Consider the following 22,500-nt stretch of genomic DNA (forward strand, 5'->3'; position numbering starts at 1 on the left):
CTGGGTGAACACAGTCTTCTTACCAAGCGCCGCTAACTTCCTGATCAGGGCATATGCTTCCCCAGATCCGAGATCCACTTCATTGTACAAATAAACATCTTTGTATCCTTGTATTACCAAAACTACATATCTCTCAACTCCCAAACAGAACAGCTTATTGTCCCAGCATGCATTTGGGGAAAATAAGCCGTCCCATTAGTAATGCACCCAGTACGAAAGTCAGAGGTGTGTCATCATACTGTTCCCTCAGCGTGCATTTTTCCACCAGCAATAACCCTGCCTTCATGTCCCAGCATGCATTTCTCTATCAACAAAAACAATGCCTTCATCTCCCAGCATGCATATCTTTATCAGCAAAAAACACTGCCTTCATTTCCCAGCATGCATTTCTTTATCAGCCTTCCTCTGGCAGCGCTCATCTGTTCATCCCCCTGCCAACGACCCTCATTACGAGCATGTGCCTCTCTGCCATGCTGCACAGCGCCTACATTACCCACAGTTCTCAGCGGGTGTTGGTGTTAATGGCTGCTGCTCCTGTCCCGGGCGCCAGCAGTGAGCTGTGATGAGGCCATGCTATCAAATCAGCCCAGGCCAGAGTCTCACACACCACACACACACACACACACACACACACACACACACACACACACACATGTTATCAAAGCATATGTGTGTGTGTGTGTGTGTCCATATGCACTGTCTGTGTTGAAATCGCTACTGAGTCACCACACATCACTGCTCAGAATGAGATTGCTATGGCTGATTAAATCCCAATCTTCTCATTCTGGAAACTCACACACACACATACTCTCACTCTCTCTCTCTCTCTCTCTCTCTCTCTCTCTCTCTCTCTCTCTCTCTCTCTCTCTCACACACACTCAAACACAGAGAACACATGCACAACATGACCCTGACACATACACACACGCACGCACGCACGCACGCACGCACGCACGCACGCACGCACGCACGCACGCACACACGCACACACACACACACACACACACACACACACACACACACACACGCATCACAAAAGTGTCTTTTGTGGTGAAGCCCTTCTACAGACCTTCCATGTGTTCCTTTCATAGAGGCATTTCTTTTAACTGGGTCTCTTTGAGGTTGTGTGCAGTCTTTCATTGCTCTGACAACTCGCCCACACACCTGATCTCAGTAGCCGTCTCCCTCAAACACACAGGAGAGATCTGTAGAGCTCGCCCTCTATGGCTTACCACATGACCCACACTCTCCCTCAAACACACAGGGAAGGTCTTACCAGTTACCACACGACCCAAACTCTCCCTCAAACACACAGGGAAGGTCTTACCAGTTACCACACGACCCAAACTCTCCCTCAAACACACAGGGAAGGTCTTACCACACGCCCCAAATTCTCCCTCCCTCTACCACTGTTTAGTTCCTTGTGAACTGACCCTTTGCCTCCTATTTAGTTCCTTGTGAGAGAAGAATTTGTTGAAAGAACTATTTCGAGAATCATGTTCTGGACCTCTTCACAGTTAATGATTTACAAGCAGAACCTCATTGTGTGAAAACTGAGGAGAGCCTCACTCCAGATTTCTTCTTGTTTGAAGGATTTAAAGTGGGAAAACTGAAGAGAACCTTGCTCTGGATCCCCTCTTCTCATTTGGAGAACCGTGATCAGAGCTTTGTTCTACTATAGGTTCCCTCTCTGGATCTCAAGAAAATCTGCATCTGTTCAGACAAACAAGTTTGCCGCAAACGTCTCTATTCAAGGAATTTGTCTGATTCCTGCCTCACTGGTTGATCCCAATGGAGTTGCTTTGGGCTTGATCAGACAGCTGACCGTGTCTCCCCTTGCATTTGATTGGACATGGTAACGAGGAGCTGATCAGTGTTTGATTGGACGAGGAGCTGACCAGTGTTTGATTGGACGGGGAGCTGACCAGTGTTTGATTGGACGGGGAGCTGACCAGTCAGTTTGATTACATAGTTTGGCCCTAGTGGTCAAGCGATTGATGGCACATCTGAAGAAAGTGCCTGTGAAAGGTAGAAGAAGGCAGAGAAGCGGAGGGAAGAACAGAGGAGAAGAACTGGACAAGGGGAGGAGAGAAAACAAAGGATAGAAGAGAAAAATTAAGGAGAAGAGAACAGAGATAGCAATAAGGAGAGATGAGAAAGAATAGTCATGAAGGAGAGGAGAGGAGGAGAGAGGGGAAGAGAGGAGAGGAAGTGGGGAGAGGAGAAAAGAGGAGAGGAGATGAGAAGAGAGGGAAAGAGAGGAGAGAGGAAGAGAGGAGAGGAGAAGAGAAGAGAGGAGAAGAGAGGAGAAGAGAAGAGAAGAGAAGAGAGGAGAGAGGAGAGGAGAGAGAGGAGAGATGATGAGAGGAGGAGAGAGGGGAAGAGAGGAGAGGAGAGGAGAGAAGAGGAGAAGAGAGGAGAGGAGAAGAGGATTGGGGACAAAGAAATAAAGAACAGGGCAGGGAGCCAGAAGACACACACAACCTCTCTCTCTCTCTCTCACACACACACACACACACACACAGAGAGAGACACGCACACACACCATGACACATTGTTCACCTGTTTGAGATACCTCACAGTAAAGTTGGGTGAGTGTGTGTGTTCTTGCTAATGAGGTGCAGCTCAGAGCTTCTGGAAGCTTGTGGAGAGCGGAACAGCGCGGTGAGAGCCTTCTCCTCATCATGTGTGTGTGTGTGTGTGTGTGTGTGCGGAACAGCGCGGTGCTCTGCACACTGTATTCCCCAACAGTGCTATGAACTCAATAAAATTGCAGAGCTGTACTCAAAGCTGCCATATTGTTCAGGCACCACAAAAGTTCTAAGTTCACTCAACTGATTCCCAGTTACTGATTATTTAGGCAAGAGTTAGCTCTTAGTTTATGAGTAGAACTGACCTCCAAACTCATTTCTTTCAAGAGCGGTTTGAAATTACGTCTGACGTAATAATGACGTGCAAGATCATTGGTTAGGTTCATATCAACATGGCAAATAATCTTATAATTTACACAAACCTAAACAAATACAAAATCGGAGATCCTGTGAATGGTGAATTAACTAGTCTTTGAGCGATTGTGGTGAATGTAAATTGATACACTTTGACATCGTACGACAAGTTGTTTGCAAGGACTGCTGCGCACCCGGATGTGTATGCAAAAACATCTCGGAGATCCATCAACATCAGGCTGCATCTGCACAAAGGTAAGTAGGCGCGCTTCAGACTTTGTTTATGTATTTGTTTGTCGTCTTCTAGCAGCTGACCTCAGATAAAGCGTAAGCTACGTGACAGAGACCTTTTGCGGGCTAGATATGTTTTAGCGACTTAACTAAAGTTTGTTGTCTCAGCTGTCAGCAGCCAGCCTTTTGCGCTACATTGAAAACAGGACAAACCGTATAGTTTTAGCACTACCAAAGATCTTTATCAACCGTTTCTGGTGGCCCACTTTGGCCGCGCAGGTTATACACTGAAGCAACTCATAACTTACACATGATTAATCGGAAACCAGGTTGTAGATCTAACTTGCTGCCTATAGCATGATCACAATGTTTGACTCTGATAGGCCTGCATGTGGATTAGAGAGGGAGATGAAGAGGTCTGACTGACTTTAAAGTGAAATAATAGTGATCATAATAATTTCCCCCTAGGACCAGATGGCTCTGTGACCTGGTTTCAGTAAGGAACCCCCATCACATTGTGGTAAGTGATACTTAACTTGTCCATACAGTGTCACAATGTAGCCAATGTGTAGCCTAGCCTAGGCCTACATCATTATTAATAGTGATGTTTTGTAACATTGATTTACCAATGAGAATAGCCTAGCCTAATTGTACCCCTTTGCATCTCTCCACAGGGATACACAAAGGCTATAGGGTTGAGTGATGCTTTTTGTTTCAAATAAGGGATGACACTTTAAACTTAGTTTATGTGGCATTTTCAAAATGGCTTGGCTATGCAGGTTATGTGACGCCTCTTCTGAGACACAGGCTCAGTTACTTTGCCATTATCGCCTAAATCACAGTCAGTTTTCAAGGGTCAGCCCATTACCATGCATACACCACTCATGCATTTGCACATTCCAGTCTATCAACGCACTGAAAATTCATCTCTCACGATTTCATAGGAAGACAGATCAGGAGGTTGCTTATCAGGAGCGTGAAGGAGTTAATCTTGTATTTACATGTCGCCTGTGTAATTTAAAAGAACCTTTCTCAGAGAGAACATTATTTGCCCATTTAAGAGGCCATTTGAGAACAAATGAAATGGTAGCATGTCCTTACAAAGGCTGTGGCTATAGGACTAATGTGTACTCATCATTCAATGCACACAAGAGCAGAGCACATAGGTATGAGGCAAATGCACAGTTTCATGATGTGGCCTGTGCAGATGATGAGAGCTCTGAGGGTCAACCCAGTGCAGAGCCAGTTGGTGAGGGCCCCTCCCAATCTGATTTGGATGTTGATGATAGTCAGTGTGATACTAGGCAGTTGAAAGATCAGTTGCACAATAATTTGACCGCTGTATTTTTGAAAATGCAAGCTATAATGCATGTATCAGAGATGGCCACACAGGAGATAGTGGAGCAATTTGGGGAGATTTTTTTCTTATCCAGACCTCTTCTTAGGCAGGCAATTGGAGATGTTCTGCGAAAACATAGCAGTAATATAAGTGATTCTGCCCTTGACGAAATAGTGAAGGTTGTCATGGACAATAATGTGTTCGCAAATGCCACATCTAAAGGAGCAGAATTGTCTACTGCCAAGCGGAGAAAAAGTTGTTTTGAGAATAGCTACCCCGTTGTTATGCCTCAGCAGTACATCATAGAACCTGGTCATACAGCTGTGTATGTCCCTGTGCTTCATATGATGCAAGCTCTGTTTAAACACACTGATGTTCTTGACAAAATTCAAGAAGCAAATAGCTCTAGCTGTGATCATTACAGCAGCCACAGAGATGGGTCTTACTTTCAAGGAAACCCCTTTCTATCAGCGCCAGGGGACCTTAAAATACCTCTCTTGCTATACATTGATGACTTGGAAATCGCCAACCCACTAGGTACTTCTAGGAAAATTCACAAACTTTGTGCAGTTTACTGGGTTTTTGCTGATCTACCAACCAAATTTCGGTCAGCTCTACATGTGATACAGCTTGCAGTCCTGTGCAAAGTATCTGATGTTGAGAGTTATGGCTATGATCGAGTACTTGGTCCACTAATGAAAGATATTCGTGTATTAGAGGAGGATGGAGTGTTCATCGAGGCTCTTGGGAAATGTATTAAAGGCACTGTTCTCTGTGTGGCTGCTGATAACCTAGCTGCACATGCACTTGCAGGCTTTGTCAAATCCTTCAAAGCGGGGCATGTATGTAGATGGTGTGTGGCCACAAAAGATCTGATTCAGAGTCATGAGGTGGCAGAGGGAACTTTCAATCTGAGAACCATAACTAGCCATGACTTGAATGTCCAAAATGTGTTGTGTGGTGATGGCACACCTGAGTGTGGGGTGAAGGCAGATTGTGTCTTTCGACAAAGACTTAGCCATTTTCACCCCATCACAGGTTTTCCTCCGGATATACTTCATGACCTTCTTGAGGGCATTGTGCCAGTTGAGTTGGCGTTATGCTTGCAGGAGATGATTCGCCTCAAGTATTTTACACTTGAGTTTTTGAACACAAAAATACGCACATTCCCATATGAAGGCACTGATAAGTCTGACAAACCCAAACCAATACCAAAGACTTTCATGGCAAAAAAGTCTATCGGTGGTAATGCACATGAAAATGCTGCTTTAATTCGCCTTCTGCCCTTCCTGGTTGGAAGTCTGGTACCAGAGGGTGATTATGCCTGGGAAGTGTTGACGGATCTGAAAGACATTGTGGAATTGTCCCTGTCCCCTACTTTCACAGAAGGAACCATTTGCTACTTACAGAGCAAAATCACAGAACACAGGCAGGTTCTCAGTGAGGTCTTTCCACAGTTCACTCTCAAACCCAAACACCATTACATCGAACACTATCCCGAACTCATCAGACGTTTCGGACCACTTGTCAACCTGTGGACAATGAGATTTGAGGGAAAACATCGTTTTTTTAAGCGGGTTGTTCATGATGCTCAAAACTTTAAAAATGTCCTCTTGACACTCGCAAGGAGACATCAGTACATGATGGCCTACCACCTCAGTTCTCCATCCTTTTTCAAACCATATCAACACACTTCACTCTTTTCCACTGTATTGGTTTCTCAATTACCTGCAGTTGCCAAGCAGTTTGTGACTGAAAGGACTGACAGTCCTACAGTTGGCAGCATAGAACAGATCACAATTGATGGTACTGCTTTCCGCACTGGGTCGTATGTTTCAGTTGGCTTTGAAGCAGGACTGCCTCAGTTTTGCAAGATTGACATAATTATTGTGATCCACAGTGAAGTTGTCTTCATTTGCAGGCAGCAGAAGTCAGACTATGTTGAACACTGGAGGGCATATGAGATATGCCCAGGTAGCATCTCTGTGCACACTGTCAATGATTTCAATGACTCATCTCCTCTTTCTGCATACAATATTTCAGGAAGATTGTTCTTGACACCAAGGAGATTTATCTCTCGTACAAAGACGTCCTAAGCAAGAGCAAAGGTATTGCATTTTGCACATAGAATAATACTCCTGTTTTAGTAATGAAGAATTAATTTTACTTTTCATTTTATTTTATTTTTTAGATGACACAACCCCCTGGTTTGTTGCTAAGGGTATATATCAATGCAGACACCGCTCACAAGGTCATCTTACCAACCAGACCATCCACATTAGATGAATTTATGTCTTTTATAAAAGAGAGATTTAACTTAGAAGGCCATTTTACTGTTCAATATGAAGACCCTGACTTTGACGGAGAACTCTGCGTCTTGACAGAGATGTCAGAGTTGCCCTCAAAGGCTGTGGTCAGGATAACAAGACCAGACAATTTAAATGACTCCCCTCCCACAGAAGTCACTTCCCAGACCCAGGAACGCAGTCAGAGACGGCCCAATGAGTTCCCAGTTCCAACATTTTCGTATGATGTGGAACACATACTGGAGGCAGGTAACACAGCGTATAATGCCACACAAACACCAATACAACTTACAAAAGGGCAGAAGCATAATGTTTTAGAAAAAATGGCTGAGGTCATTTTTAGTTTCAATGCCTATGCCAGTGAAAACGAATTGGCGAAAGCTGCAGAGGCATTAGTGCTCAAGCACCCTTGCCTAAAACAGCGGGGGAGTGATTGTGGTTGGCTAGCTTGGCAACAAAGTTTATTTTACAAAATGGGCAACTACCGCCACAAGTTGAGTAGAGCTGGTTGCCTAGAAGTTGCCGTTAACTCAGGCAAAAGAAGCCAGTCAAATCCTGATGGCGCGGCATCTCACTCAAGTATTAAAAAGGCACGCAGAGCTGAGCTTAATTACTTGCCAAACTTTCCCAAAGGAGAAAATGCCAGTAGTTCTGAACAGTTCAGACTGCAACTTCTAGAAGAAACGTCAAGGCCTGAGACAGATCCAGTTTTGATAGATAGGCTTATGAGCACTACTTTTGCCCTGCGCAGAAAGTGCATTATTGTGGACAACCCGTCACAACCTGTGATTGAAGTCCTGGAAAATTGGCCTGCTCTTCGAATGGAGTCGCAAGTAATTTGAAGTTATTTACATATTAGATCTGGTGTGCTTAATTGGGGTCCTACCAGCAAAGCTGGGAATACATTCACTGTGTTTTCATGTATTTTATGTGTTACTATTATTCTTCTCTTCACTGCACTTAAAGTCTGTGGTAGCTCATATGACCATAAGACAACTGTAAGTTGAACACTAATGGGGCAATGTTAACTATCACATTTTCACCAATCATATGACTTACCCAACCCCACTGATGGGTGTCAGTCATATGATTGATTTCACCAAATTGCATTTTTGCAGCTGGAGGGCTTTAGTGCCACCAATAGGTCAAATTTGACTTTTCACCAATGCACACGTCTTTTGAACAGAGCATCAAATCTTAAAGGTTGTATCAGATTGCAGACCCAAACATAAATAATCACATTCATCTAATCTTCCCTCACCGCTAGCTACCCGCCCCATAAGCAAGCTGTCAAAAAAACAGCCTAGGCCTAGGCTCCGAGATCTGTACACAAAAACAATTGGCGCTACCAACCACGCAAAACCAAATAAATAGCGTTCCAACCAATCACCGACATGGAGTGGATGTTGTCTGACCCCAACAAGTGACGTCACCCGCAATCACTGATACAACCTTTAAAAAATGAGACACTGTTGGGATTGTTAACCCCCTGTTTTTCCCATAATGGATTGAAAGTGGTTGCAATGTTTCTGTGCTTAACACTAAAGTGTTTTTTGTAACTTACAGCAATGTTTCCAAAATTATTTCAGTGGTTCATCAACTCTTAACAGTGTGAACAGCACTTCTGCATTCCCTTCATGGCCATATTGTCTATAACCGTACTATATAAATTGAACAGATCAGGTAGCGGATCTGTAGTTCGATGGAATGAGACGTAAGAAACTACACATTTGATTTGCTTCGATGTCGCAATGCATCATACTTTCGTAAAATCATGCAACATACTCTTCCTTGTCTGTGGACATCATTATTTGCAAAGCAGGTGCTGGATAAACAAATAGTGTGTGTGCGACAGAGGAAAAGTGCTTTAATGTTGCTTTAAAGAAACAGACATAGGCTACCCTCACTAAAGTTACCTGTAGCAGTTTCCATCATCAAAATCGGACATGCTCTACAGGCAATAGTATTTAGCAGTAAAGCCACCTATCTGGAAGTGGTCTAATGTCTTAAATTGTTCAAATCCTAAACTGGTACAAACACCCAGTTGTGAAGAAGCGGAATGATATTTGCATAATTTGACCTACAGTAGGCCTATGTGGGCAGTGATGCCATGCTGCAGCGATATTTAACTTAATGTCATTGTGACCAATTTTCTTTTTGCATTTTCAGATTTGTGCAGAATTCCACCGGATAACAAGTACAAACTTAAAGAGTACATTTTATTCTGCATTTGATAAGTATATGCCACGGCTCATAACATTGTACCGTGAAAAAGCGGCCCGCACTGGCAAAACTTCTGAATTGCTAAGAAACATCTTCAGGACTTATGATCTCCTTGTATGTAACATTTCCTACCTCATGACAATTTGTACTATAGTATTATTTAATATATGCACATGATTAATATTATGATGATTTGTCTTCCCATTACCCCACAATTCCTCCTGTCTTTCTAGGAAGCCGTTGATGTTAACAGCAGACGTACAATTGCTCTGCGGGCACTTCCCATTTTCCTGCGTGAAGATGCTGATGGATTTTTTAAGACCTGGAATGTAAGTTTTGAATCAACTGTGTGTTGTTTTTCTTACTTTGTGTTCTCTGCATATCTCTATTTCTATTTAACCCTCTGCACACAACCACAACCATTTTCCTTGCCACCAGAATAGCAATTAAATCATTCTACAGTAATTCACCAAGAATGTCATATTTTGGGATTTTATCTGAACTTTTCATTACCTGGTATTTCCTATTATATTAAATACTCATGTAGTGTTTTTCATTGACTCCTCTACTCATTAACTAATTACTGTCATGTTCTTCAGGCAGAAGACATTGACCTGCCAGACCTCTCAGATACGGCTGTAGCTGTTCTCACTGTCTCAAATGACACAGTCTCCCTTGTGAAGTTTGGTCCTGCGATACATTCTATTGTTCTCGAGGGAGATATTGTGGTGTGTGATATAGCACAGTTGACCGAGGCATTCATTTTGCTTTTTGGCCTGATTTATGCTCTACATCTAGACTATCCAAAGCAATTGTCGTACACGTTCAATTTTATTCAAAAAATTATAATGGGTTTGGATGACCTGAAGCGGTTACCTCCGAGGCTGCTTAGTCTGAAAAATGATCTACTGATGATGGATGAGTAGTCTGCTTAATATATGTCATTGTTGGTACTGCCAGCATGGTGATACTCAAGCAACCATTTTGTTTTTGTTTTCACTTTTTTTTTTTTTTATCTCGGCCTATTGTTGTTGGCCTATTATTTTTTGGATTGGCCTATTGTGTTGGCCTATTTTTTTGTTTGTTTGTTATTTGGAGTATTACTTGTATTACCTTGATTGAAAATATGGTTGTTATTTCTTTAGTTTCTATACTAACCCCATTGCTGGGCACGTTGTTCTGAATTCAAATGGAATTGTTAAAATAAACATAATCTGCATTGACATTGTGTTTTGAATATTTCTTTTATTTGAATCATACAAATAAAATATGTTTGCTTTTGAGGAAAATAGTAAACCTATACAGTCAATAAAATGTGTTTCAATACAGTTAAATCAACTTAAAAATATAAGAGGCTGAATTGACGATGTTTAGGTCTGACAAACTGAATGAGTCATGGTGATAACATGAATATATTATTAGGAGTGTTAACTTAAAAAAATCAACTCCGTTTCCAGTGTCCATTTAGTTAGTTTTAACAATAGTTTCAAAATGATCAGGTATATTAAACTTATCCAAACTTTAAGTAGTGATTACTTAATATGTTTGTTTGTGAAACTATTATGTTTCAGTTCATCAACTTCCTTAAAAAAAATGAGTGTGGATACATTTTGTAGTTTAGAGTAGTAATTACTTAAAATGTTTGTTTGTTGAAATTATTTGTTTCAATGTTGTTCATTTGCTCAAAGATTTGAAGTCCAAAGAGCTTGTCTGACTGATGTAGCAATTACTTAAAACATCTATTTCTCACATTATTCTTTTTAATTTCATCCCTGTCTTCAAATATTTTGAGCATTAAAAAAATCTCATTTTAAGTAGAAATTACTTAAAATATTCTTTAACATAGCTAAATATTTTGAGGTAATCAGTTTCATCAAATATTTTGAGTTCATTGAACCTGTTGGGGTTTACAGTGCACGGTGACAGCCTTCTCCTCATTTGGACTGGCGTCAGGAGAACCTCCCTAAAGTAAAGCTGACTCCCTCGTACTCATCAACCATTACTTACCACTGCGACAGCATCCCACACCAAGCAACAGCCAATCAGAACAGCGTCCCACACCAAGCAACAGACAATCAGAACAGCATCCCACACCAAGCAACAGCCAATCAGAACAGCGTCCCACACCAAGCAACAGCCAATCAGAACAGCATTCCACACCAAGCGACAGCCAATCAGAACAGCGGGAAACTGCGCTGACAGCAGAGCTGCTAACTCATGCAAGGAACCGCAAAGCCTTCTGGGATGTTATTTTATCAGTACAGAGGGAAGCAGATAACACAGATTAGACAGCATACACACATATGCACACACACACACACACACACACACACACACACACACACTTACACAACCACACACACACAGAAGAGGGCAGAGACAGAAACAGACACAGCATAGTGCAGACAACCCCACGACACTCTGACATTTAAATCAGATGTAGAGGTAAGAAGCTATTCTGAATACTATATTAGCTTTATCTCTAGCTTATGCACGTAACTCACACACACACACACACACGCATGCACGGATAAACGCACACGCACCTACAAACACACATACACACACACACAAGCATCTCCCTGGCCTACCACTGTTCTCGATCTAGTTGTGTTAGCGTCTGAGCTAGTTCTGAACAGAGCTGGCCCTGCTGGACAGAGATGTCAGAATCACAGACTTCAGCTCATTTAGGCTGAGCCTTCCTCACACACACACACACACACTCACACACACTACACAAGTCAGAACCACAGACTTCAGCTCATTTAGGCCAAGCCTTCCTCACACACACACACACACACACACACACACACACACACACACTCACACACTTAAGACCTATTCGGACGGGATTAGTTTTATGGGGTGACATCAGGTAAAGTAATAATTACCAGGTAATGTAGTCCCGTCCGGACGCGCCATGTCAGTAAACATAACGGAGTATGTCGGTGACATTTACAGACACTTTTACCTTCCGTAAAACGGTCCGGAGAAATTACCTTAGGTAATATTAATCCCGTGCGAACGCGACCCTCTGTAAAGATGTCTGTAATATTTCGTCACATCCTGATTGGAAAACAATTCCACCTTAAGGCCTATTCGGACGGGATTAGTTTTATGGGGGGACGTAGAGTAATGCAGGTTTATCATATGACCTCTGTAATATAAATGTCCAATTCGGACGGGACTAAACATCTCCGTTATTTTACCTGACATGGGAGGAGTAACTACGTTTACGTTCTGCCGTCACATCTTCGTCGCCGTGCACGTGATACTTTGCGTCAGGTACGTGCGGCATTTTCAGATTTGAAAAGGCCTATTTGGACGGGATTAGTTTTATGGGGTGACATCAGGTAAAGTAATAATTACCAGGTAATGTAGTCCCGTCCGGACGCGCCATGTCAGTAAACATAACGGAGTATGTCGGTGACATTTACAGACACTTTTACCTTCCGTAAAACGGTCCGGAGAAATCACCTTAGGTAATATTAATCCCGTGCGAACGCGACCCTCTGTAAAGATGTCTGTAATATTTCGTCACATCCTGATTGGAAAACAATTCCACCTTAAGGCCTATTCGGACGGGATTAGTTTTATGGGGGGACGTAGAGTAATGCAGGTTTATCATATGACCTCTGTAATATAAATGTCCAATTCGGACGGGACTAAACATCTCCGTTATTTTACCTGACATGGGAGGAGTAACTACGTTTACGTTCTGCCGTCACATCTTCGTCGCCGTGCACGTGATACTTTGCGTCAGGTACGTGCGCCATTTTCAGATTTGAAAGACTACACAAGTTGGTTAAACTAGCAAACGTTAGCTTTATGTTATGCCATAAGTAGTTTGAAATGGCTAACAATATCAAGCTAATAGGCAAACTAGCTAACGTCCTATTAGGAGCTGCACAGCATGTTATGTTTTCATTCAGACTATGGTGGAATTGTTTTCAAATCAGGATGTGACGAAATATTACAGACATCTTTACAGAGGGTCGCGTTCGCACGGGATTAATTTTACCTAAGGTAATTTCTCCGGACCGTTTTACGGAAGGTAAAAGTGTCTGTAAATGTCACCGACATACTCCGTTATGTTTACTGACATGGCGCGTCCGGACGGGACTACATTACCTGGTAATTATTACTTTACCTGATGTCACCCCATAAAACTAATCCCGTCCGAATAGGCCTATAGTCTGAATGAAAACATGACATGCTGTGTATAGCTCCTAATAGGACGTTAGCTAGTTTGCCTATTAACTTGATATTGTTAGCCATTTCAAACTACTTATGGCATAACATAAAGCTAACGTTTGCTAGTTTAACCAACTTGTAGTCTTTCAAATCTGAAAATGCCGCACGTACCTGACGCAAAGTATCACGTGCACAGCGACGAAGATGTGACGGCAGAATTTAAACGTAGTTACTCCTCCCATGTCAAGTAAAATGACAGAGATGTCTAGTCCCGTCCGAATTGGACATTTATATTACAGAGGTCATATGATAAACCTGCATTACTGTACGTCCCCCCATAAAACTAATCCCGTCCGAATAGGCCTTTACTTACACTTACTTAAGGCCTATTCGGACGGGATTAGTTTTATGGGGTGACATCAGGTAAAGTAATAATTACCAGGTAATGTAGTCCCGTCCGGACGCGCCATGTCAGTAAACATAACGGAGTATGTCGGTGACATTTACAGACACTTTTACCTTCCGTAAAACGGTCCGGAGAAATTACCTTAGGTAATATTAATCCCGTGCGAACGCGACCCTCTGTAAAGATGTCTGTAATATTTCGTCACATCCTGATTGGAAAACAATTCCACCATAGTCTGAATGAAAACATGACATGCTGTGTAGCTCCTGATAGGACGTTAGCTAGTTTGCCTATTAGCTTGATATTGTTAGCCATTTCAAACTACTTATGGCATAACATAAAGCTAACGTTTGCTAGTTTAACCAACTTGTAGTCTTTCAAATCTGAAAATGCCGCACGTACCTGACGCAAAGTATCACGTGCACAGCGACGAAGATGTGACGGCAGAACGTAAACGTAGTTACTCCTCCCATGTCAAGTAAAATGACAGAGATGTCTAGTCCCGTCCGAATTGGACATTTATATTACAGAGGTCATATGATAAACCTGCATTACTGTACGTCCCCCCATAAAACTAATCCCGTCCGAATAGGCCTTTACACACGTCAGAACCACAGACCTCAGCTCATTTAGGCCGAGTCTTCCTCCACAGCTTCTGTTTGACTCGGGAGAAACAGTATTTTCAGCAGCTGCTGTAACACCACCTCCAATCAACACTAACTCACACACAGACTCCCTTTCTTAAGGCCTATTCGGACGGGATTAGTTTTATGGGGTGACGTCAGGTAAAGTAATAATTACCAGGTAATGTAGTCCCGTCCGGACGCACCATGTCAGTAAACATAACGGAGTATGTCGGTGACATTAGGCCTATTCGGACGGGATTAGTTTTATGGGGTGACATCAGGTAAAGTAATAATTACCAGGTAATGTAGTCCCGTCCGGACGCGCCATGTCAGTAAACATAACGGAGAATGTCGGTGACATTTACAGACACTTTTACCTTCCGTAAAACGGTCCGGAGAAATTACCTTGGGTAATATTAATCCCGTGCGAACGCGACCCTCTGTAAAGATGTCTGTAATATTTCGTCACATCCTGATTTGAAAACAATTCCACCAAAGTCTGAATGAAAACGTAACATGATGTGCAGCTCCTAATAGGACGTTAGCTAGTTTGCCTAATAGCTTCATATTGTTAGCCATTTCAAACTACGTATGGCATAACATAAAGCTACGTTTGCTAGTTTTACCAACTTGTGTAGTCTTTCAAATCTGAAAATGCCGCACGTAGGCTACCTGACGCAAAGTATCACGTGCACGGCGACGAAGATGTGACGGCAGAACGTAAACGTTAGTTACTCCTCCCATGTCAGGTAGAACGACAGAGATGTCTAGTCCCGTCCGAATTGGACATTTATATTACAGAGGTCATATGATAAACCTGCATTACTCTACGTCCCCCCATAAAACTAATCCCGTCCGAATAGGCCTATTTACAGACACTTTTACCTTCCGTAAAACGGTCCGGAGAAATTACCTTAGGTAAAATTAATCCCGTGCGAACGCGACCCTCTGTAAAGATGTCTGTAATATTTCGTCACATCCTGATTTGAAAACAATTCCACCATAGTCTGAATGAAAACATAACATGCTGTGCAGCTCCTAATAGGACGTTAGCTAGTTTGCCTATTAGCTTGATATTGTTAGCCATTTCAAACTACTTATGGCATAACATAAAGCTAACGTTTGCTAGTTTAACCAATTTGTGTAGTCTTTAGGCCTATTCGGACGGGATTAGTTTTATGGGGGGACGTACAGTAATGCAGGTTTATCATATGACCTCTGTAATATAAATGTCCAATTCGGACGGGACTAGACATCTCTGTCATTTTACTTGACATGGGAGGAGTAACTACGTTTACGTTCTGCCGTCACATCTTCGTCGCTGTGCACGTGATACTTTGCGTCAGGTACGTGCGGCATTTTCAGATTTGAAAGACTACAAGTTGGTTAAACTAGCAAACGTTAGCTTTATGTTATGCCATAAGTAGTTTGAAATGGCTAACAATATCAAGCTAATAGGCAAACTAGCTAACGTCCTATTAGGAGCTACACAGCATGTCATGTTTTCATTCAGACTATGGTGGAATTGTTTTCCAATCAGGATGTGACGAAATATTACAGACATCTTTACAGAGGGTCGCGTTCGCACGGGATTAATATTACCTAAGGTAATTTCTCCGGACCGTTTTACGGAAGGTAAAAGTGTCTGTAAATGTCACCGACATACTCCGTTATGTTTACTGACATGGCGCGTCCGGACGGGACTACATTACCTGGTAATTATTACTTTACCTGATGTCACCCCATAAAACTAATCCCGTCCAAATAGGCCTTTTCAAATCTGAAAATGCCGCACGTACCTGACGCAAAGTATCACGTGCACGGCGACGAAGATGTGACGGCAGAACGTAAACGTAGTTACTCCTCCCATGTCAGGTAAAATAACAGAGATGTTTAGTCCTGTCCGAATTGGACATTTATATTACAGAGGTCATATGATAAACCTGCATTACTCTACGTCCCCCCATAAAACTAATCCCGTCCGAATAGGCCTTTAGATGCACATACATGAACAAACATGCGCGCACACACACACACACACACACACACACACACAAACACACACACACACACACACACACACACACACACACACACACACACACACACACACACACACACACAGGCACTCACTCACACATACACACACACACACACACACACAATGAAATATATCTATTCACATTCTAAGAGACTGCTGAGAGACTGAATCAATAGAATGTATGCAGACAGAGAAGGAGCCCAAGCAGAGGGTCAGTGACTACAGCCTAGCAACCAGATTCAATCAAGAGAGCCATTTGGTCCTTCAGAGAAAGCACTCACTATTGTGAGAAATGTTCCATTCACTAAATACCACAGACAAATTGACTAGAGTACGTGATGGGTTTGTTACAAGCCATGACCTAAGAGACAATGAGCAGCATCGATCTTACATGTGCATTTTGTTGTGCTTCACTTGAAACATTTATTATTCTGTTAATATAATATAACATAATATGATGTTTCAAGTGTACAGAGAGAAATTAGAGAAACAGGACGAGATGTAGTCAGGGTAACAGAGTAACAGGAAGAGATGTAGTCAGAGTAACAGGAAGAGATGTAGTCAGAGTAACAGGAAGAGATGTAGTCAGGGTAACAGGAAGAGATGTAGTCAGGGTAACAGGAAGAGATGTAGTCAGAGTAACAGAGTAACAGGAAGAGATGTAGTCAGGGTAACAGAGTAACAGGAAGAGATGTAGTCAGGGTAACAGGAAGAGATGTAGTCAGTGTAACAGTGTAACAGGAAGAGATGTAGCCAGAAAAACAGGAAGAGATGTAGTTAGGGTAACAGGAAGAGATGTAGTCAGAGTAACAGAGTAACAGGAAGAGATGTAGTCAGAGAGACAGGAAGAGATGTAGTCAGGGTAACAGGAAGCAATGTAGTCAAGGTAACAGGAAGCAATGTAGTCAGAGTAACAGGAAGAGATGTAGTCAGAGTAACAGAGTAACAGGAAGAGATGTAGTCAGAGAAACAGAAAGAGATGTAGTCAGGGTAACAGGAAGCGATGTAGTCAAGGTAACAGGAAGCAATGTAGTCAGAGTAACAGGAAGAGATGTAGTCAGGGTAACAGGAAGCAATGTAGTCAGGGTAACAGGAAGAGATGTAGTCAGAGTAACAGGAAGAGATGTAGTCAGAGTAACAGAGTAACAGGAAGAGATGTAGTCAGGGTAACAGGAAGAGATGCAGTCAGGGTAACAGGAAGAGATGTAGTCAGAGTAACAGAGTAACAGGAAGAGATGTAGTCAGGGTAACAGGAAGAGATGCAGTCAGGGTAACAGGAAGAGATGTAGTCAGGGTTACAGGAAGAGATGTAGTCAGAGTAACAGGAAGACAGCGATAGAGGAGGCAAATGCACCATCAAGTCTCTTCAACAGACAAGAGGCGCTACAGCAAGAGAGAACAAATCCATTCACTGCAACTCCAAAAACTATTAACGGAAACAGCATAAGAAAAGATACAGGGCACACACACACACACTCACACACACACACACACACACACACACACACACACACACACACACACACACACACACACACACACACACACAAAATGCAGTTCAACAAACAAACTTTTCCATACCTGGATGTTGTCGAAGGAGGCTTTATTGGTGACATCATACAGGAGGAGAAGGGCTGTGGAGAAAAGATCAAAAGAGAGAGAGAGAGAGAGGAGAGAGAAGGATAGAGTGAGGCAGAAAAGAGAGGGAAGAGAGAGTATGGAGAGAGAAAAAGCAAGAGGGGGAGAGGAGAGAGAAAGGGAGAGAAGGAGAGGGGAGAGAAAGAAAGGGAGTGAGAGGGGGAGAAAGAGAGAGAGAGAAGGATGAGAGTCAATGTCATCATCAGGCCATACAGTACAGGGTAGTGTGACAACAATCTATGTGGAGACACCAGCACTTAATCTAAGTAGGTATGAGACACACACACACACACACACACACACACACACACACACACACACACACACCTGAAAAATCAACACACAACATCAAAGATACAAAACCTCTGTTGGTTTAAGGCAGAAAGACACATTTCATTTGACTGAGTGTGTCTGAAGCAGAGCCTACAACGCTCAAAAGCCCCACGGGGTATTAGGAACCCAGCACAATGCCCTGGTACTGAGGTGCCAACGCTCAAGAGCCCCACGGGGTATTAGGAACCCAGCACAATGCCCTGGTACTGAGGTGCCAACGCTCAAAAGCCTCACGGGGTATTAGGAACCCAGCACAATGCCCTGGTACTGAGGTGCCAACGCTTAAAAGCCCGAGGGCAGCTTCACACATCCTGATCTGAGCACGCTCTGACACTGCTGTACGTCTGAATCAAACACACACACACACACACACACACACAGGGGATCAGACAGCTGAAGCGGGAGAGGAGTAGGAGGCTCCGCTGTGTTTGAGCGAAGGACAGAGGACTGTGGTCGCTCCACTTCACAGGCTTTAATTTACTGACCACAGAGTCCTGCACATCTGCATGAGCCAAGCGCTAAACCTGACCGTGGGGCACACACCACAGGATGTAGATCTCCCTAGGACACACACACACACACACACACACACACTGTCCATAGCGAGTGTGAGCTGCCCTGACGGACACAAGAGGAGATCAGATTACCCGCTCTACTGTACATGTGGGAGTTATGGGCTCTGGCTATCAGCTGTGTGTGTGTGTGTGTGTGTGTGTGTGTGTGTGTGTGTGTGTGTGTGTGTGTGTGTGTGTGTGTGTGTGTGTGTGTGTGCTCTACATGTGGGAGTTATGGGCGGTGTCTATCATAGATGATTGCTGTGGGAGAGATGGAGACTGGACTGCTGCCAGGTGACGGTGTTACAACCTCACTGCCAGGGGAAAAGCGCTCACTTGGAGTAGATCTACTGGTGACTGGAACAGTCAGATAAACGTCTCCATAACTTCACTGGAGAGGGGGAATATTTAGATAGTCGACTACCACCTGGGTCATTCCGTGTCAAATCAGATAAGATTGTTGCTGCACCGTCTCAGATTTTGTTCAAACTTTGTGTATATCATCAATGGGTCCTAAAACCAAGGCCTGTGAAATATTTCTGTGGAAATCATCTGTCTTCATATCTTTTTTAGACCTTGAAATTCTTTCATTTTTACAGCTTGAAAAACACATGCCATGTCTGGGCATTAATATCTTGACAAATATGTTCCCTAGCCTCCCCAAATTTTCTTGGGTGGAAGATCAACTCATAATAAGCATGTGTAAACAATTTAAAGTCTGTACTAAATGTCTCTTGACTCTCGAAAGGGCCCTCAATTTTGGAAAAACGTGCATTAAGTGTGATATTTAGGGTATTAAAAAAACTGTTTATCTTTTTCACTTGGTATCAGTCACTATTTCCTCTTCAAATACGGCTGTTAATTAATGTTTTCCCACAATTTGAAGTCTCCACTGTGGTAACTTGGTAAATAACAAGGACCACAACGATGGTGTACCAAGTGGTAGCTTTTATATGAAAAGAGTAGAAAACGAATAGCAGTGGTACAGAGTCCAGGAAGACCACATTCTACTGGCAAGGAACATAGATCTCTGACACCCCGTAGCTGGTGGGGTACAAAACTAGTGTCACCCAAAATACAAGAGCTCCCCCTAGTGGTATGAAAATGAACTAACATCGTAAGCATTACAACATCCACAACAAATAACCATGACAATAATAACAATAAAACAAGACATGTTTGTATTTTGTGTCATTTTCATGTAACTGAAATGCTATGTGGGGTAGGTAGTAGGATCATGAAAATCTATGTGGAAATAGAAAAGTATATGGACATGTAGTGTGTAAAGTTCTGATATTGCATCTAAGCCCCGTTCACAGAATAAATGCATGTAGTTATAGGTGTTTTGGTAACACCAGAATAAACATTACAATAAAAAAAAGTGAAGTTTGGCACCCCCCTCTGGCGAAACAGTAGCATTTTGCTACTTTTACAAGGCATTAACTCTGGTAGCTATTTGAATGGAATGGAAAGGCTGTATTTTACTTCTCGTATTCAAAGAGAAGCAGAAATTCCTATTACCTTGAAATTGAAAAGGATGCCAAATACACCGAATTATGTACTTGAAATTATGTTTTAACCATTAATCTAAAATGGCTGTGAAGTTCTCAAAGGCCATTTGAATATCTTCATACGTGTTCTTATCCAAGGAGTACTGCCGTCTTGTCCTGGTAGTGGCTGGGGCTTGCACAGCACACAGCACATGAATTCAATTCCATTCAAATAGCTACCAGAGTTAATGCCTTGTAAAAGTAGCAAAATGCTACTGTTTCGCCAGAGGGGGGTGCCAAACTTCGCTTTTTTTATTGTAAATGTTTATTCTGGTGTTACCAAAACACCTGTAACTACATGCATTTATTCTGTGAACGGGGCTTAGATGCAATATTAGAACTTTACACACTACATGTCCATATACTTTTCTATCTCCACATAGATTTTCATGATCCTACTACCTACCCCACATAGCTTTTCAGCTGCATGAAAATGACACAAAAATACAAACATGTCTTGTTTTATCCTTATTATTGTCAAATTCATTTGATTTGGAGACTTCACATTTTGGGACAACATTAACAAAGGATTATATTTCTATAGAAAAGACTCATTGATGGCAGGTGTGTCCCAATAAAAAAGTTTTGAGACCCTCAATATCACTTTTTTTGCATGTTTTTTCAGAAACTAGGGACTTCTGTACAACCAATGAGACTGTGGTACAAACATTTAATCATTGAATCTTACTGAGAACATGCTTGTCTTCCATTCTATAAAGTTTAGTCAGGCTAGGAATGATACTTTTTAAGATATGAGTACCTTAACATGGCCTCCAAGATAAGGTCAATTAGAGAGTGTAAAAAGGCAAGGGCAAAAAGACAATGAAAACAATAGAATTGAACAAAAATATTTTACAGATTTTAGTTATGGAACCTAAACATTGTGTAGACAAACTTTGAAGAAAATCCGAGTCGGTGCTGCAACCATTTTCCTGGATTTTGTCTGATTTGACACGGAATGACCCACCTACAGAGCTGGTAGTTGTAATAGTTGACTAGTTGACGAGTTGGTGAAACCCCTAGTGTGTGTGTGTGTGTGTGTGTGAGAGAGAGATTGTGTGTGTGTTTGTCTGTCTGTCTGTCTGTCTGTCTGTCTGTCTGTCTGTCTGTCTGTCTGTCTGTCTGTGTGTGTGTGTGTGTGTGTGTGTGTGTGTCTGTCTGTCTGTCTGTCTGTCTGTCTGTCTGTCTGTCTGTACCTATGTGTGTGTGTGTGTGTGTGTGTGTGTGTGTGTGTGTGTGTGTGTGTGTGTGTGTGGTAATTATCATCCCTTGGGGACAGTGAGGAGCTGCCGTCAGCAAGAGCTCCTGTTAGCTGATAACAGACATCCCCGCTGCCTCGCCAAACACCCACCACCACACCAACACCAAGCCCACGGCTCCCAACCTTATCAGCCTCTCACAGGTGTGTGTGTGTGTGTGTGTGTGTGTGTGTGTGTGCGTGTGTCAGAGTGTTTGTGAGAATGGGATGAAAAATGACTCACTTATTTCACTCTGATAAATTAAATCATCACTGCGTGTTTGTTGAGTGTTGACAGTAATAAGAGAGACAAAAACACACACACACACACACACACACACACACAACCATGGAGAGAGATGGAGTGCATTTGTGAAAGAGATAGAGAGAGGGAGTGTGTGTGTGTGTGTGTGTGTGTGTGTGTGAAAGAGAGAGAGAGAGAGAGAGAGAGGCAGAGAGACAGACAGAAAAAGAAAGAGAGAGGGAGTGTGTGTGTGTGTGTGAGTGTGTGTGAGCTAGAGAGAGAGTCTGAGCGAGAAAGCCATTCATCACTGTCTTCCATTTCGAATGCTCTGATAACGTACAGCTCTCTCCTTTTGGCTGTGGCTATCATAGCAGCTTATACGCAAATGAAGAACTCCAAGTTTCAGGAGTAGATCACTCAATAAGCTCTGTGTGTGTGTGTGTGTGTGTGTGTGTGTGTGTGTGTGTGTGTGTGTGTGTGTGTGTGTGTGTGTGTGTGTGGGATGGGAGAAGTGTTAGCAGTGATAGATTAGGGCTTCAGGAGTTTAACCTGCAGACATGCTTGAAAGATACTATTCTAACAAGAAGTACCAAGCGTCTCAAACTGTACTCCTCTAAAATATTTCAACATAGC

General features: G+C 42.6%; 1 protein-coding gene and 1 long non-coding RNA gene across 2 annotated transcripts in view; one reads left to right on the plus strand and one right to left on the minus strand.

Moving 5' to 3' along the window:
- Positions 1-22,500, minus strand: part of LOC134075950 (ras-related protein Rab-26-like) — a 139,131-nt gene that overhangs the window by 74,316 nt on the left and 42,315 nt on the right. The window contains exon 5 of the mRNA XM_062530977.1: positions 17,893-17,945. Within this exon, the coding sequence (XP_062386961.1) occupies positions 17,893-17,945 (53 nt within the window). The remainder of the gene's footprint in view (positions 1-17,892; positions 17,946-22,500) is intronic.
- On the plus strand, positions 8,687-10,333 carry LOC134077121 (uncharacterized). The gene is made up of 3 exons (XR_009938654.1): positions 8,687-9,158; positions 9,278-9,373; positions 9,644-10,333. It is a non-coding gene; the product is annotated as an uncharacterized LOC134077121 (long non-coding RNA).

This window comes from Sardina pilchardus, chromosome 3 (genome assembly GCF_963854185.1).
Source record: "Sardina pilchardus chromosome 3, fSarPil1.1, whole genome shotgun sequence".
Classification (NCBI taxonomy): Eukaryota; Metazoa; Chordata; class Actinopteri; order Clupeiformes; family Clupeidae; genus Sardina; species Sardina pilchardus.